The sequence below is a fragment of the Geotrypetes seraphini genome, chromosome 9, assembly GCF_902459505.1.
Source record: "Geotrypetes seraphini chromosome 9, aGeoSer1.1, whole genome shotgun sequence".
Classification (NCBI taxonomy): Eukaryota; Metazoa; Chordata; class Amphibia; order Gymnophiona; family Dermophiidae; genus Geotrypetes; species Geotrypetes seraphini.
Window position 1 is genome coordinate 181010672 of NC_047092.1, and position 18316 is coordinate 181028987.

Genomic DNA, 18316 nt, shown 5'->3' on the forward strand with positions numbered 1-18316 from the left:
TACACACTCAGCTTGCTTATAAAGGTGCAATCAACCTGCAAGGCTCTGTATTGACCTCATGTCCAGGAGTTCGAGGTGCCAGAGGGCTGCTTCTTACCTCTGAGTTAGTAGGGTTACCATATTTGAAACTAAAAAATCCCGGACGCATGGCCCCACTCCTTTCTGGCCCAAACTCCACCCCATTCTGCTTCCAGCCCCGCCCCCACACTGCCTCGTCTCTTCTTTCTCGCTGGGTCTGGAGGGCCGCCGAGCATACACGGGTGCATGTGATGTCATCTGCACATGCTCAGAGGCCTTCCGGACACCGCGGCGCTTTCCAAAACCCGGACAAACTGCGGGTTTTGGGAAGCCTGTCCAGGCACTTTGTCCAGGTTTTGGACGGCCCGGGCTCTGCCTGAGCTCGGGACCACACCTGGAGGCCCTCTGAGCATGTGCGGATGTGACATGTGACATCACACGTATGTGTACATGTGTGTGATTTCGTCATGTCACATCCGTGCATGCTTGGAGGCCTTTCAGATGTGGCCCCAACCTCCGGGAAGAAGAGGTAGGGTTCTGGGGTGTGGGGCAGGGGTCGAACGGGGCGGGGGCCACATGTAATCTTATTCTGTGAGGAATGGCTCTCCAGACTAGGTATGGGAAGTCATTAACAACGATGAAGGAAACGTCAAATGACATTTATTCTGTGTTTCCTGTCATTGGCAAATGAAAATGGGCAGGGTTTTGTTTACCAATGACAGATGTGGCAGCTATAGTCCCAATCCCCTCACCGCCTCTTCTGACCCCCCTTTCTGTGGAGAGGCTAGGCTGAAAGGTTGCAGTTGCCACATTGGATGTGGCTAGGGTTGCCAGATTTTCCAATCGGAAAATCTGGACCCCTAGACCCGCCCCCCAGGCCCGCCCAGTTCCACCCATCCCTGCCATGTAACGCCTTAATCCCGCCCCCCCCCCCCCCCCCCGCTACCTGCCAGACGCGATTTGAGGAGGCTTTTCAAAACCCTGACAAAGTTCTGGGTTTTGAAAAGCCGTCCAGACCCTTCAGACATGTCCTCAAAATGAGGATGGGTCCGGAGAAATCTGGATGTCTCGTAACCCTAGATGTGGCTGCAGCCATGGACAGGAGCAGATGGACACAGGACCATCAGGGATTGGGGTAATCTCAGGGGGGCTATGGTGAGTGAGTAGGGGGTCTTATGAAGAGAGGGGTCCAAAAGGAGTGACTACTTGGAGGGAGGGCCAGAAAATTTTCATTTTGTGTCATCCCATAATGATAAAATGGGGGAGGGGAGGAGAATCCCATGAACAAACCAGATGAAAAACAACGTGAAATAAAAAATTCTTGACTGCCCAGCTCTGCTCCAGACCACTTGGTACAGTCAGTGAAATTTGGGTTTAGGATGCAATTATTAGGGGCCAGAAAAATGATCAGGATTATTATTTTAAAATGTCTAATACCATTCGTTATGATCTGGCATTTTAATTATCATCATCATTTATTTATTTATTGCAAAATCTATATAGCTCAGAGCAGTTTATAATAAGAAAATTGGTAATCACCACGGACATACAATCATAATAATCCATGTCATTTTTTTTAAAACGGTTACAAGTGCAAGAAATCTTTTCCAAGGTATCAAATGTCCCAGAATTGGAATAAAACCCCACATCAACTGTCAACCACAAGAGGGTGCTCTGAACATCTCCGTTCTTCCTGTGGCTTTAATTGTGGGCAGGGGACTTCAAATAGTCACGTGATCTGCAACAATCTATTTTCTTCTGCCGTTTAATTTGGTCTCGTAGTCGGAAGGCTTCATCTCTTCACATTTCCTCCAATGATGTGGAAAATCTTTCCTCATTTTGTTTTGCACAGACCATCAAGAGAAACTAGAAGCTTCTCCTTATTTGCTTATCCAAAAATTAATGGGTGTAGATATAAGACCTTCTTAGATAGGACTCTAGCAACAATCTTGGTTAGGTAAATGTATTCAGCAAGCTATGTTATCGGAAATGAATTAAGACCACTTTGTTCGATAAGTTTATTACTTAGTGAGTTTTATTATTGAAATTCTATTTTACAAATATTTGTATTTTTTACTGTATTATTGTATTTCAATGATTGTCCAGCTCTTTTTAGTGTAAACCGCCTAGAACTTTTGGTTATGGCGGTATAAAAGAATAAAGTTATTATTATTATTATCATTATCATGATCCAAGTGTTCCATCGTACTCGGAACAATGGTTGACATGGTATGCAGGTCTGCCAAAAGTATCCACCTCTGGTATGCCTCTGACTGTGTTTGGAGATTTTGTACGGAATCTCACCGACTTGCTTTGGGAACTGACTGTCCATTTCGATCAAGGCAAAAGGCCACACTTAACAGTTTTGGCACTGGCAGGAAAAGGACGAGTTTACCACCCTATTGTATTTATGTATTGACGGTGTGGTCTGTGCATTTTTTTTTTTTTGAACAGGGAAGGGCGTGCTGCACTTGTTACATCCTTCTGCATGTTCAAGTACATGTCTCTCTTTGGAATTATTGAATACAATAACACACTGTTGTTGTACTGGGTAAGTTTGCTACATCATTCTCAGTAGGTGTGCTTCATGACTAGAAATGGTGGAGTATTTGTGCATGTGCAAGAAAACCTCCCCACAATCCCTAAAATCCCTGGCATCCATGGAGGCATGGATTTAAGACTTCTTAGAGCACAAAATGCAAGCATCTGAACTAGGGCCTCTGCTCTTCCCTTGAACCCTCCTTAGGAACTGCAGCCAAACCGGAACACTCTGGAAAGATTCTCACTTGAGGCCTCCTCCTTGAAGACATCTCTCCAGACCACACCCCCCCTCACCCCCAATCCTATTCTGCCAGAGGGCTTTTAATTACCTATTCTCTGCTTGAGCCCCGCCCTGCTGGCCAGACAGGCTAACATATTTATTCAGTGACGGGACAAAAGCAAGCCGGACAAAGCTGTGCCGACATTTTGGCCCAGACAATTGCACGCAAGACTCCAGCGCGCCGCTGTAAAAGTTAATTTTAAAGTGCTCCGATGGGGGGTATGGGGGGGGAACCCTCCCACTTTACTTAATACTGCTCGTGCTGCTGTTGGGGTGGGGGGGGGGGTGCAACCCACCCATTATACAGAAAACTTAACTTTTTTTCAAAAAAAATTGGGAAAAAGTTAAGTTTCCTCTATAATGGGGGGGTTCCAACCCTCCCACCCCACCCCCAACAGCAGCACAAACACTATTAAGTAAACTGGGGGGGTCTCCTCTCACCTCCCCCCCGTTGGAGCTCTTTAAAATTAACTTTTCCGGCGGCGTGCTGGAGTTTTGCGCCCAATTGTCTGGACTCAAATGTCGGCGCGGCTGTGTCCCACGCACGAATGGCTGTGAACCTATTTATTCTTAAGGTGGCTCTGCTTCAGTGAAGGAGTATTCTTAAGGAAACCCTACCTTGTTCCACACAGACCCTCGCAGTGCTCTATTACATTAATGTGTGCTAATGGAAAATGCCAAATGCTACTCGTATGTGAAAAGCTAAAACGGTCGATACAGGGAGTCAGTATACAGCATTTGTACTCTGTATTCTTTTTACTTGGATCTTATAAGTTACTATATTGGCAATCTATTTATTCTGATAAGTTTTAAAATGTGACTTACCTAATAGTTTGCTTGTGATATGATAAGCTGAAGAATCAAGATTCTCTTAATTCTCTCTCTTTTTTTTTTTTTTTTTAGCAAAGAAACATCTTTGGGAATAACCAGTTTCTCGTCCATGATTTCGCTGTCATGTTTGTCATTTTCTGTACAAGTACGTGTCTTGCTAAAACCATTTTGTACATAACTATTGGCCTTTTTGAAATTGCAACTTGAAGCTGGATCTGCCCCCAAATGCATCGTTATTCAGAAGTAGAGGTTTTTTTTTCAACCCAGGGCAGCATTTTACATTTTCATCCAGTTTTTTTTGGTTAGATATCTGCTGTGGAGGGGCATTTTCGATAGGACGTCCAAAATCGGAGGCGGAGAAACGGCCATTTTCAAAACCTGCAAAACTGCTACATGCCCATTTAAAAAAAAAAAAAAAATCACCTATTTAGACATCTTGTCCGACAGGACATTCATCCTTAGGACACTTAACTTTTTTGCCATTTTCGACCACAGAAATGTCCAAGGTCAAAATGTCCAAATCCAGACCATTTGGATGTTGGAAGGGCCAGAATGGGCTGTCCACACAGACATAGCAACTGAGCAGAGGGCACTGCTGTGAACATCACATAAAGGGTGCAGAAGTGCATCTCACCATAAGCCCCCTAAAACCTCCCCTAAACCTACTATACCCACCTGTCTACCACCCCAATGGCCCTTATAGCTGTAGGTGGCACCTTTATGGCAATATAGTAGGGTTTTGGAGGCTCACAATTTCCACCATAAATGTAGTGGTTAGAGTGGCTTATGGGCTTGGGTCTTCCTCTCTATGGCTCACTAGCCCACTCACCAGGCTACTTAAGACACCTGTGTGATGCTCTGCTAGGATTTCCCATACCAGGTGCTACTGTTCTAGAGACAGGTATATGTTGTTTCATTTAGGTCTTTAGGGGGGGGGAGGGGGATGAGAGGAGGTCAGTGACCACTGGTGGAGTGTGGGTGATTCATTACTTAATCCCTTCAGTGGTCATCAGCTCTGGATGTCTTAAGTTCCATCCAGGACATCTTAGGAAACGTTTGATTATTGCCACAAGATGGGTTCATAGACAACAACACGGAAGACAAAGGCGCGCGCCGACAACTGAGCGCAAGACGGAGGTGCACGCCGAAGAAAATTACTGTTTTTAGGGGCTCCGACGGGGGGTTTTGTTGGGGAGTACCCCCAGTTTATTTACTACAAATCGCGCCGGCGTTGTGGGGGGATTGGGGGGTTGTAACCCCCCACATTTTACTGTAAACTTAACTTTTTCCCTAAAAACATGGAAAAAGTGAAGTTTTCAGTAAAATCCAAACCCCCCACAATGCCCCCACAACGCGGCGCGATTTGTATTAAGTAAAGTGGGGGGGGGGTTCCCCCCCACGCCCCCCCCCCCCGTCGGAGCCCTAAAACAGTAATTTTCTCACGCTGCGCTCAATTGTCTGCTCGCGCCTTTGTCCCGGCGCGCTTTTGACCTGACACCCACAAGATGTCCCAGTCTAAGCCCGCCCAGAACACGCCTCCAACATGTTCCCCTTTACTTTTAAAAATAAAAAAAACATTTCAATGTCCCCTATATTTGTTGAATGCTATTCTAAGAATCCTCTTAGGGCTTCAGATTTGCCATTTGGTGCCCAGACATTTCTTTGGTCACCATTCAACTTTTGGCTTATGGCCTCCTCACTAGCCCATTTCAAATTTTTTCATGCTTTTTTTATATAAAGTGCTCAGTGCTATATTTTTGTATATAAATATTTTAAAATAGTTTTTAAGTAAGTTATTTGTTAAAACTTTTCAATAATTCATAAATTCAATGACTTATCTTAAATGATTGAATTAAAACGATATAATTTATATTTTCTAGTGAGTTCCACCCATGCCTATCCAAAGCTGGCCCCGTATAGACCTCCCGGACAGCTGATCTCTCCCCCTATGCTGCTTTCGGTGATCTTTAATATTTGTTTCAGTGTCGCCATGGAAACCTACGCCTTCCTCATAGTCCAGCAACAACCCTGGTATAGTGCCACAAACATGTCCAGGTAACTAGAGTCCTCAGAATACACGACGGTAGAAGAATTCAACACACTAGATTCAAATTGTGTTTGCAAAAGTGTGATACTTTTCAGAATGGTTAAAGACGATAATAGAAGAAGATATCTGAGGAAGAGAGAGCTAGGTAGTCTTTGGCTCATTCTTCTATTGGACCAACAGGAAGAATCTCTCCCCATGAGTCTGGCTTTCTTCAAGACTAATATGGCTGGTAGAATTATAGTAATTGTTGAGAAGTAGATTGTCTATTTCCAGTATGTTTCAAGTGAGGCTTTTAGGCGGTGTACATCAATAAAAGGTCATTATAAAAGATGTTTGAATAGTAAATTAAAACAATTACATCTATAGATATAAAATCGGATTTATCTGTGTGTGTGTATGTATGTTCCAGCATAACTCTGAAACGCATGGACAGATTTCAACCAAACTTGGTATACATATCACTTACTATCTGGGGGAAAATACTGTGGGGATGGGAAGGGGGCTACACATACATCAGAATTTAAATATATAGATGGACCAATGGTGTGAAGCTCGGGGAATGATATCACACAGTCAGAATGATGTCAGAGTCAACAGTATATAAAGAAGTGCAGCTGTGGTGTGATGTTAGTCCAATTTTATATATAATAATAATAATAATAACAGTTTATATACCGCAATACCGTTAAGTTCTATGCAGTTTACAATAGATTATATATCTATATATCTATAGATAGATTTACTCTGTTGCCCATTGGAGGCCCTTCTAGGTGGTTTAGAATCTAATTAAATGAAAATAATAATAATAATAATAACTTTATTCTTATATACCGCCAGCAATCTTGCGACTTCTAGGCGGTTTACATTAAATAGAAACTGTAAATACAATAAATAAAAGAGCACCAAAATCTGATAAAGCAGAAAACAAAAATAAAGAGAAAGCAGGGACTGTTCTTCTGACTTCCATTCTCAATGTTTTTTTTGTAAAACAAGCCTCTTATACCCCCTCCCCCCTTTTTACAAAACCGTGATAGCTTTTTTAAGCACAGGATAGCGTGCTGAATGCTCTTGCGCGGCTCCCGACACTCGTAGAGTTCTTACGAGAGTCGGGAGCAGCGCAGAGCATTCAGCGTGCCAGCCTATGCTAAAAACTGTTATCACGGTTTTGTAAAAGGGGGGGGGGAGGGGGGTCAGTTATGCATTGAGATTTTCTCGCTCCTGTGACTGTCTCGCCATGTTGTTCTTTTGGAGATTGCTGGATACAGTAACTTTGTCCGCGTGTTTTGTGTTTGCTTTTGCAGCGGATGCCCTGGTAGATATACGAACATTAGCAACTTCGGTTCACACTTGTATGGTTCCGGCATAGATCATAGAAGTTATGAAAACACCACTTTGTGGTTAATAACTGCAAATCATTTTGTGATAATAGCGTTTGTGTTCTCCAAAGGAAAACCATTCAGGCAACCCGTCTACAAAAACTGTGAGTATGCTCTTGTAGTTTTGCGGACCATTAACGCAAGGGAATCCTTTTGGATTCTGACAGTTAGCCAGTCCCCCCCCCCCACTTCAAAACTTCTCCAGCTGAGCTGACCACTTCAACTACAGGCAGTGGGGTACTAAGGGGGGGGGGGCGAGGGAAGCAGTTCGCCCTAGGTGCCGACGTGTGGTCGCCGGTAGTCCGGTACCCTTCCACCTCTCCAGCTCACCTCTTCACACTGCAAACGAGCCGCCCCTTACCTTTCCCCGAACTTCTAGTTGTTCACCACTGTGAGCCACAACCTCAACATGCTACTCATGACCGCGTCGCTTCCCGCTGATGTCACTTCTGGGTGCCGCGCATAGGATTCCTAAGTGTGGCACCCGGAACTGACATCGGCGGTTGCGAGGAACACGTTTTATTTATTTATTCAATTTTCTATACCGTTCTTCCAGGGGATTGCTCAGAACGGTTTACATGAATTTATTCAGGTACTCAAGCATTTTCCCCTGTCTGTCCCAGAGGGCTCACAATCGATCTAATGTACCTGGGGCAATGGGGGGATTAAGTGACTTGCCCAGGGTCACAAGGAGCAGCGTGGGTTTGAACCCACAACCTCAGGGTGCCGAGGCTGTAGCTTTAACCACTGAGCCACTCTAGAAATCAAAATGTAGCTAAAGTGAGCCAAGTGTAGGACAATCCAGCCATTGTGACATCACTGATGAAGTTGGCTCTTATTGGTGAAATGAGGCTTTGTGACATCACAGTATCAGCTCTGGTTACCATAAACTATTCAATTTTCTATATTGTTGTCCCAAGGGAGCTCAGAACAGTTTACATGAATTTATTCAGGAACTCAAGCATTTTTCCCCGTCTGTCCTGGAGGGCTCCCAATCTATGTAATGTACCTGGGGCAATGGGGGGCATTAAGTGACTTGCCCAGGGTCACAAGGAGCAGCGTGGGTTTGAACCCACAACTCCAGGGTGCTGAGGCTGTAGCTTTAACCACTGAGCCACACACTCCCCTCTTGACCACGTTGAAGTTGTTGCTCACACGGTGAACTAGAAGTACAGGGGAAGAGAAGGGGGGGGGGGCACGTGCACAGCGGTGGGGGAGAGGGTCAGGGAAGGAGTAGGGGGCACGGAGATGAGGACGGGGAGGAGGCGCAACCTCCCCGGGTGCCTCTCATCCTCGCTACACCACTGACTACTTTGATATATGGTATATCAAATAGGTAATAAACTCGGAAAGTTGAATATACAGTAGTTATCAATGTCAGTTACCATTAAGAAGTGTTATTTCGCCACTATGGCGCACGTTTATAAAGGGGGGGGGGGCTACTGTTAAGACATGCCAGTTTACTATTTTAGCACAGGTCCCAATTTGACGGGGTGAGCTCTTATTACGCCAACCTGCACTATCACGGCAAGCACGGTATTCTAGCATTTCAGGAGCATCGAGCAACAACGCAAAGCCCGATGCTCCCAAGCCATTCTCAGAGGGGCTGTCGATGCTGTCAGGCAATTGATGATCCTCTGAGCCCCCCCCCCCCCCCCCCACACACACTCCTGCTCAAACCACAAGGTCCTGATGATCTTCTGAATCCCTTCCACTCAAGACCCCAATAATTCCCCAAACTCCAGGGGTTCAAGACCCAAGCTCCTCAGTCAGAAGTCCCACCACCCGATTCAAAGCGCCATCTGTGATCCAACATCTCCGTCCAAATGATTCCACCCCACCCCTACCCTTAATAGTCCATGGTGGTCTAGTGACAGGAGCGATTCCCAGTTGCTCCCACCCTGGTCGGCACCTTCCATCAATACAGCGCCTCTATCTGTAGTCTTGCAGTACTGTACCTAGGGATCATGTTCCCCCAAATTATACTTACAATATACTGAAATGCAAGATATCAGAGATGCACATTTCCCAAAGTCAACATATTACTGCTAGAAAATTCAGAAAAAAAGATGCAGCCTGTGTACATTACTGCTGTTGGTGGTGCTGGTCTGGAGGATTGTGGGTGGGGGGGAGGGGGGGTTAGAGCTAGAGAGAGACATCAGGGCAGGGGAGGGGGAGGGAAGAGATATTGTGTGGGGGCTAGAGATGCTAGAAAATAAAGATGAAAAGCAGGAAGTCAATGTGAGCACTTTGGGTTTGACTGGAGGTGGCCCTACCATTGGGCTGTCCTGTCCTGTCCTTTTGTTGGGTTCACTCATTGATAGCTATGGCCCTGCCCTAGGGGTCAGATTGTCCTTATTTGGCATTAAATGTTTTCACATGTTGCATGAAATTCCTGGCAAAAGAATTGTTGGAAACGGGCACTAATCCATGAGCGGTTTTGCAGATTAATATTTAAGGCTCAACATCTGAAACACAAAAGACAATGCAATTTTTCTGTAAATCAGGAATAATAATCATAATAACGGTTTAATGAAATAATCGACCATGATTGCTCGTGTACAGTACAGTAAATAAAGGAGAGCAGGAGCAAAGCAAATCTGCTCGTCTGTATTTTGCATTGTGTGAACTGCAGATGTGGCGACAGGCGTGCAGATCACATGAGCCAATCAAATCAGACTTGAGGACTAAGTGCAACAGCACGGACTCACGTCCATACAATTCATAATTCATAAGTGAGCATTGTGGTACTAGCGTTGTACAGATGCCATCAGTGCCCGAGGCCTCGTTCTGCACCAGCCGCCGTGCTTATGGAGTTTTAGTTTAGTTTAGATTAAATTTTAGATTAAATTGATAATTTTTCCCCTAACCTATTGTATTTTCCTTTTATGTTGCTGTTTTCTTTCACAATTGTAGTTCTTCCCCACTCTCCTATTGTTTGAATTAAGTCCTTATGTCTATCAGTGTTTTGTTATGACACTTGGTTTTTACCTAGTATCCCTTTTTTAACATGTATTTGAATAATTTTAGAGTGTACACCGCTTAGAATAACGATTAAGCGGTTTAAAAAGATTTTTAATAAACTTGAATGAGAACGGTGAAGCAGGGCCGTGAGAGCGCTAGATTATCTCATGGCTATTCATGTCGGATTTTCTGGAAACCAGGGGCAGCGGGTTGGAGAGGGATGCAGGAGCAGATTTAAGAAGCCCCGTAGTGCACAATGAGTTCTTCCCTTTGTGGAGATTAGCTGCAAACATTTGTGCTGTGGAAATCTCTTGGCTAACGGAGTTCTCCTTTTTCCTTCAGACATTTTTATGTGTGTGCTGCTTGTTGAAGTTGCTTTCACCTTATTCTTAATATTCGCCGACATCGAGGGTTTATACATTGCCCTGGAAGTGAGTATCCCAACTGAGAGATGAGACTGTGTGTGTGAGTGTCTATACCAGTGTATCACAAACTGTGTGCCGCTCGAGATTCACTGATGTATTTCCTGTTCAAAAATAGCTGTGAGATGGACTTTTGGGGGGACATTATGAGCGGGACTTCCAGTGGCGTAGCAAGGGTAGAAGGCGCTCCCCACCTTCTTCTCCACCCCCACTCCTTCCCCACCCTCCCTGCCGTGCTCGTGCCCTCCCTTCCCACCATACCTCTTTAACTCTTCACTGGCACAAGCAGCATCTCCAATCTGCTGCCCGCACTGACTTTGGCTCTCCCTATGAGGTCACTTCCTGGTCCCATGACCAGGAAGTGATTTCAGAGGGAGAGCCGAGGCTGGCACAAGCAGCAGGTTGAATATGCGGCTCGCGCTGGTGAAAAGAGATAAAAGGGGAGAGGAGAAGAGGTGCCGGTGCCCCCATCAAGACAGTGCCCATGGTGGTCCAATTCCCCCCTCCCCCAATCCCCTCTTACTATGCCATTGGGGACGTCCCAATTCTGACTTAGACATTCTTTTGGAAATGCTCCTCCATGCCACTTTCATGAGCTGTTATAGAGCAGTGCTTAGTCACTTTGCAAGTACCCACGTGGGTAAACGTGCACCACCAGGCAGAGGCTTGTATATTTATCAACTAAGTGACCTGATTGTGACTGTTACATAAATGTTGAAACATTATATATTACAGTAGTTCTCTGTTTGGGCCCCTTTTACAAAGTCCTGGTGGTGATTTCTCCATGCAAACGCACCGAAGCCCATTCAATTCCTATGGACTTTGGTGCATTTGCCGGGGGAGAATCATTAATGCAGGAGGAAGGAGTGGCATAGTGGTTAGAGCTACAGCCACAGCACCCTGGGGTTGTGGGTTCAAACCCCGCACTGTTCCTTGTGACCTTGGGCAAGTCACTTAATCCCTCCATTGCCCCAGCTAAATTAGATAGATTGGGAGCCCACCGGGACAGACAGGGAAAAATGCTTGAGTACCTGAATAAATTAATGTAAATATTTCTGAGCTCCCCTGGGAGAACGGGATAGAAAATAGAATAAATAAAGTGTGAAAAGTTTCAGCCTCTAATAACTAGAGCTGGTATTCTGACATCATAATGCCTTATTCCACCAATAAGAGCCAGCCTCATCAGTGATGTCACAATGGCTTGATTGTCTTATACTTGGCTCACTTCTACTACATTTTGATTTCTAGAGTGGGACAGTGGTTAAAGCTACAGCCTCAGCACCCTGAGGTTGTGGGTTCAAACCCCACGCTGCTCCTTGTGACTCTGAGCAAGTCACTTAATCCCCCCATTGCCCCAGGTACATTAGATAGATTGGGAGCCTCCTGGAACAGACAGGGGAAAATGCTTGAGTACCTGAATAAACTCATGTAAACCATTCTGAGCTCCCCTGGGAGAACAGTAGAGAAAATTGAATAGTTTCTGGTAACCAGAGCTGATACTGTGATGTCACAATGCCTCATTCCACCAATAAGAGCCAACCTCATCAGTGATGTCACAATGGCTTGATTGTCTTATACTTGGCTCACTTCTACTACATTTTGATTTCTAGAGTAGTGCAGTGGTTAAAGCTACAGCCTCAGCACCCTGAGGTGGTGGGTTCAAACCCCGCACTGTTCCTTGTGACCCTGGGCAAGTCACTTAATCCCCCATTGCCCCAGGTCCATTAGACAGATTGTGAGCCCACCAGGACAGACAGGGAAAAAGGCTTGAGGACCTGATTGTAAACCGCCTAGGTAGGCGGTAAATAAAGAAATATTTGCTCATCTCTTTCTAAGAATGAAACCAATTTTATTAGTAAACTGGACTTGTCTATTTGCTTCTCCCACAGCTTGTCTGCACGCCCACCCTCTGGAGGGTTCACATGCTAATTATGCTGGTTGTGTGTTTTGTTACGTTAACGTTGGTAGAGGTGAGAGACTTTATTTACACTTTTGAGCACTGTGCATCTGTCAGTATTCCTCAGATTCTATAAATCGCGCTTTCGGGTGAGTGTGCAAATTTGGGGGTGTGCGTTTTTTAATTGAACAACAAGGCAATTAAGCCCAAATTCTCTAAATGGCGCCATAAGTTAGGTGCTCTACCACTGCCTAACTTACCCCCTCCCCCTTTTAGAAAACTGTAGCGTGGATTTTTAGCGCCGGCTGCAGCGGTAACAGTTCCGACGCTTATAGAATTCCCATGAGCGTCGGAGCTGTTACCACTGCGGCCGGTACTAAAAACTGCGCTACGGTTTTGTAAAAGGAGGGGGGGGGGTGTTTAATCGGTTTTAATTGGTGTTAATCGGTTCAGTAATTGACCGTGTCATTTAAAACCGATTAAAACATCATAACAAACGGAGGCATCCTTAGGTGTTTCCAAAAAAGGATGCCATAATTGCGTCCACAGAGGCATCTAATGGTGTCTCAGATCAAAGTGGGCGTAGTTTATGCTGGAAATGACCTTGGGCGCCACTGGCGCGCATTTGACGTGCCACCCCTCTTTGGACGATATTCTCTTCATATGTAGGCGCCAGGAATGTAGGACTTCAAAACTGGTGCTTACATTTGATGGTAGGTACAAATGGCGCTGTAGCACGATTGATATCTTTATAAGAACATAAGAAGCGCCATCTCTGGATCAGACCTTCGGTCCATCAAGTCCGGCGATCCGCACACGCGGAGGCCCTGCTAGGTATACACCTGGCTTATTTTATAGCCAACCATATCTTTATATGCCTCTCTCAAGGAGATATGCATCTAGTTTGTTTTTGAAGCCTAGGACTGTCGATTCCACAATAATCTCCCCTGGGAGAGTATTCCAGATGTCAACCACTCTCTGTGTGAAGCAGAACTTCCTGATATTAGTCCTGAACTTGTCCCCCCTTAGCTTCATTTCATGTCCTCTTGTCCGTGTCAAATTGGACAATGTAAATAATCTTCTCTGCTCTATTTTGTCGATTCCTTTCAGTATTTTGAAGGTCTCGATCATATCCCCACGCAGTCTCCTTTTCTCAAGGGAGAACAATCCCAGTGTTTTAAGTCGATCCTCATATTCCAGTTTCTCCATACCCTTCACTAGTTTAGTTGCTCGTCTCTGCACCCTCTCCAGCAGTTTTATATCCTTCTTTAGGTAGGGAGACCAATGTTGGACGCAGTATTCCAAGTGGGGTCTGACCATTGCCCTATAAAGCGGCATTATAACTTTCTCCGATCTACTCGAGATTCCTTTCTTTATCATGCCCAACATTCTATTTGCCTTATTTGCCGCTGCCGCGCATTGTGCCGACGGCTTCAGGGTCCTATCTATCAGTACACCCAGATCCCTTTCCTGTTCACTTTTTCCCAGAGTTGCACCTGACATTCTGTACTCGTATTCCTTATTTTTACTGCCTAAATGCATTACCTTGCATTTCTCCACGTTGAACTTCATCTGCCATTTCTCCGCCCATTTTTCTAACCGACACAAATCGCTCTGGAGTTCCTCACTGTCCTCCTGCGATCTGATTGCCCGGCAGAGTTTTGTGTCGTCTGCAAACTTGATGATCTCACTGGATGTTCCGTTTTCCAGGTCATTGATATAAATATTAAAAAGGATCGGCCCAAGTACCGAGCCCTGGGGTACACCACTAGTCACTTTCTCCCAGTCGGAGAACTTCCCATTTATGCCCACTCTCTGCTTCCTGTTATCCAGCCATTTGCCTATCCATCTTTGTATATCTCCCTCTATGCCATGGCTTTGTAGCTTCCTGAGAAGTCTTTCGTGTGGAACTTTGTCGAACACTTTCTGGAAGTCCAAGTATATTATGTCTACCGGCTTTCCACTATCAATTTGCTTGTTCACGGTCTCAAAGAATTGGAGTAAATTCGTCAAACACGATTTCCCTTTCCTGAATCCATGTTGACTGTGTTTCATCAAGTCGTGTGTGTCCAAGTGGAGGATTTATCTTTATTTTCCGTTGTTTTTCACCCACACATCCGGAAGGGGGGGTATATATTTTGTTTTGGCATTATTCCTGATGGTAATGATGGCTGTGGGAGGGAATTTTTATCTTTTGTATAGATACTGATTGATTATAAGTGCTTGGTTGATTATCATTATTTGTATTTAAATTGTATTGCACTTTTTGTTGGCATTAAAAACTAAATAAAGTAAAAAAAAAAAAAAAAAAAAGACATGAGATCGGCGGCATTTTCTAAGGCAGCCATCGATGTAGGTTCCGTTTGCAGAATCCGGTCCTTAATGCTAATAACTGACTTCTTGGCAAGCAATTATTAGCTTTAATTGGTTTTAATCTAAACGTATGCGTGTAAAGTTAGGTGCGCAATCCATGCCTATTTTTCATTTATTAAATTTATATACTGCCTTTAAACAAAGCAGTTTCCGTATAAATGAACTGTACATAATTACAAATACAAGACAAAATTACAATTCTAAAATTAGAGCTAAATTACAGTACCATAAAATACATTTTCTTAAAAAAATAACCCAAAAATAATTTGCCTAAAATTTACATGCGGTGTCAAAATAGGGGCACAGAAATGGCGGATCAGGAACATTCCTCAAAGTTACACGGGTAATTATAGAATAAGGCGCTTCCACGCCTAACTTTAAGCACAAGGTTTTGCTGATGCAAATGGTTACGCCTAAGGTTAGGCCAGGCTCTTGGGCGTCTGCGCTGTCCTATAAACAGCGCCTAACTTTTCCGTCTGTGGTAAAACTGGTTTTAGTGTGCAGAAAAAAATTTGCCTAGTAAAATGACCCTCACAGAGAGCAACTTGATTTTGCCACTCTCTGTACACTTCTCCCTCCATAATCGCGGTTTCGATTATTCACGGTTTTTAGCTCGCTGGCTCCTCCCCCAAAATGACATCAGCTTGCATAGAGAAATCGCCGATTCCAAGCGGTTACAGAGACAATCGCCAATTCCCAGCACTTTCTTCACCGTGTTTTGCCTCTCCTTCAAGAACAGGCCAGGTCTCCCACCATGTTATTCGCGGTTTCACCATATTCACGATGGTTTTTAATGTAAAACAGCAAGTAACATGTGAAAAAGTTATTTGCAGTTTTTCTGTATTCATGGGTCTGTTAACCCTTTCAGGACCATAAGGATCGTAGGCCAATTTTTGTGGTTTTGACGACATTTTTATGGTAAAAAGGGCTTGCAGATGCCAAAAAATTGATTTTTTTTTGTGAAATATCATTATTTTTATTTAAAAAAATAACACTTCTGGCTTATGGACAGTGTGGCAAGTGAATCTTCTTGTCAATCTAGCAACGACGCTAATGAATGAATGTCGGAACCAGTTTGTTTACATAAAGGCAGTATCATATGGAATCCGTACATATCAAATTTAGAACTGTAGACTATCCCAATCAAAATTTATAGGATTTTAAAGTTATGGGACAAATATGTCCCTTGGTCCTGAAAGGGTTAATCCCCTATCACTGCGAATACGGAGGGAGACATGTATAACTAGGGATACAAAATTATCCTTCAGGAAAATCCGGACTCTTGGCCATGCCCCCAGGCCCGCCCCCCTTGACCTGTTCTAAAAGGAAGATGTGTCTGGGGAAATCCAGACGTTCTTGTAATCCTATGTATAACTTCAGGCCCAACCTCTGTACCATGCCTCAAATCATAAAGATAAACTTTGGCCTTAACAATTTAAACTTTGAAAATGTGTCTCCTTTCAGCAGTGGCTAATTTGAACAAAACCACCTCAGCGGTTAACACCCAGAGGTGGCTGCATAAGTGGTTTTGAATATAAACCCTAGAAAAGCCTTAGTAAATCGGGGCAAGGATTTTGTAGTTCTAGTAACTATTTGAAGATTAAACAACCGTTCCTAATGTACCTGTTCCACCCCACTCATTATTGTAAAGAGTTCTTTCTTATCTCCCCTCAGCTGTCTCTTTTCCACAGTAAATAGCCCTAACCTCTTAGCATTCTTCATAAATGAGGTTCTCCATTGCTTGACCTTTTCTAGTTACATTGTATGGCTTCCAGATGTCCAGATTTCATCAGACACGTCGGGAAGAGGCATCCGTGCATGCTCGAATGCCATCTGGGGACGAGGCTGAGGGCAGAACAGGGCAGAGGTGGATCTGGGCAGTCATGGGGGCATTGCCATGGGTCTGGATTTTCCCAAAGGAAAATCTGGTATTTATAATATTATATATATAATATATAAATCTGGTATATATATATATATATATATATATATATATATATATATATATATATATATATGTGTGTGTGTGTGTGTGTGTGTGTATGTATATATATAATATGATATATACGATATAGATATATCGTATCATATATATCGTATCTATCTATCGTATCTATCTATCTATGTGTATATATCTATCTACCGGTATATATATCTATCTATATGTATATATCTATGTATATATATATCTATGTATATATCTATCTGTATATATGTATATATCTATCTATCTATACCTATCTATATATCTATATGTATATACATATATGTATATATCTATCTATCTATCATATATAGGACAACTCACACTGCTTACAGTACTCGAGATGGGGTGGTATCATTCCTTTCAGAAACATTTGTACTATCCATAGGAGCCAGCTTTTCAAAATGATTGGGGGTACTAACCCCAATGGAAGTTTACACCCCTCCCCCCAAAAGTAGAATTTTCTCAATATTGAGGGTGCTATGCCACTATCCTATTTTCTCTTTTGATTTTCGCTGCATCCTGAGCTGAGAGTTTCAACATATTGTCCACAATTAATTCTGCAGGATGTTATCCTTGATAACAGAGCGCTTTGGATAGCACTGAAGAATTGCTTTCGACTCCTGCCCAGCAGTCAATATAAAAAGCTGTTGAGCGCCATGGAAAAGGACCCAGACTGGCCTCCGCTGAACAGAACCATCTATGCAGACCAAGTCGGCGACGGGACGGAGAGCAAGCTGGAAGTGTTTTCCAACCCGGCATTTGAGAAAAATGAGAATTAGATTCAGGGTATTAATCTTTCATCCCATGAGAGCATTTTTGGTTAACGTAATGTTTGTATTTATTGTTGAATTCTGTACTTTATTTGTTCAAAATAAAATTTGAAAATTAAGCTGTTTCATTTCTTTAAGATTGGTCTTGTCTGCAGCTGACCCTGGAAACGGAAATGGACTCACCCTTAAGCTTTGCTAAGACATAGTCGGGCCAATATTCAGCCAGAGATGGTTTCTGTCCTTTTAATGCTGACCTTTGCTGGCTAAATTAGCCCCAAGTGTTCAGTGCAAGGTTTCCAGGGTAAACTCTGATGCCACAGAGCAGGCTGAACACCTGTAGTCGATTGTTGAATTTGAGACAAGCTCAGGTAGCCTGAGGTAACTGTATAACTTGAGAGAGGCACCGAGAGCGTGTTTGAAGCAAAAAGAGTGCTAATAAAGCACAACTTCTGAATGTTTTGTGCATGCAGGAGCCAAATGTAGCTTCGCTGGCACAAGAAACTGTGCACTTGGTGGTATGGGATCTTCTTCCATAGGCATTTGATGAAAATGCTCGTCTTCGGGAGACAGCTCAAGTCTTTCATGTTTTCTCAGGCAAATGTTCCATTAAGTAGAATATTCTAACAAGTGTCAGTGCACAGAAATATAAACCCTAATGGTAGTACCGCAAGACTGTTGCTTGGGGGCGCCATATTGGCTAAAGGTGCCAGAGAGGACAGGAGCTACTGAGTATCACTCCTGCCCATGGAACTACTAGACCAATACTGACTTGCCGGTAGTTTCACTGGGGTTGTGAAGTATTTAGGGGGG

General features: G+C 43.8%; 1 protein-coding gene across 3 annotated transcripts in view; it reads left to right on the top strand.

Annotated features, from left to right (window-relative positions):
- LOC117366792 (probable cation-transporting ATPase 13A4) overlaps nt 1-17625 on the top strand; it is a 104701-nt gene extending 87076 nt beyond the window's left edge. For 2 of the 3 annotated variants that reach the window (XM_033958674.1, XM_033958675.1), the window contains exons 24-30: nt 2473-2569; nt 3743-3815; nt 5551-5725; nt 7019-7197; nt 10400-10488; nt 12369-12449; nt 17300-17625. In XM_033958674.1, the coding sequence (XP_033814565.1) occupies nt 2473-2569; nt 3743-3815; nt 5551-5725; nt 7019-7197; nt 10400-10488; nt 12369-12449; nt 17300-17515 (910 nt within the window). In that variant the 3' untranslated portion in view covers nt 17516-17625. The remainder of the gene's footprint in view (nt 1-2472; nt 2570-3742; nt 3816-5550; nt 5726-7018; nt 7198-10399; nt 10489-12368; nt 12450-17299) is intronic. The other variant, XM_033958676.1, reaches the window with a different exon arrangement.
- Nucleotides 17626-18316: the final 691 nt, after the last annotated feature.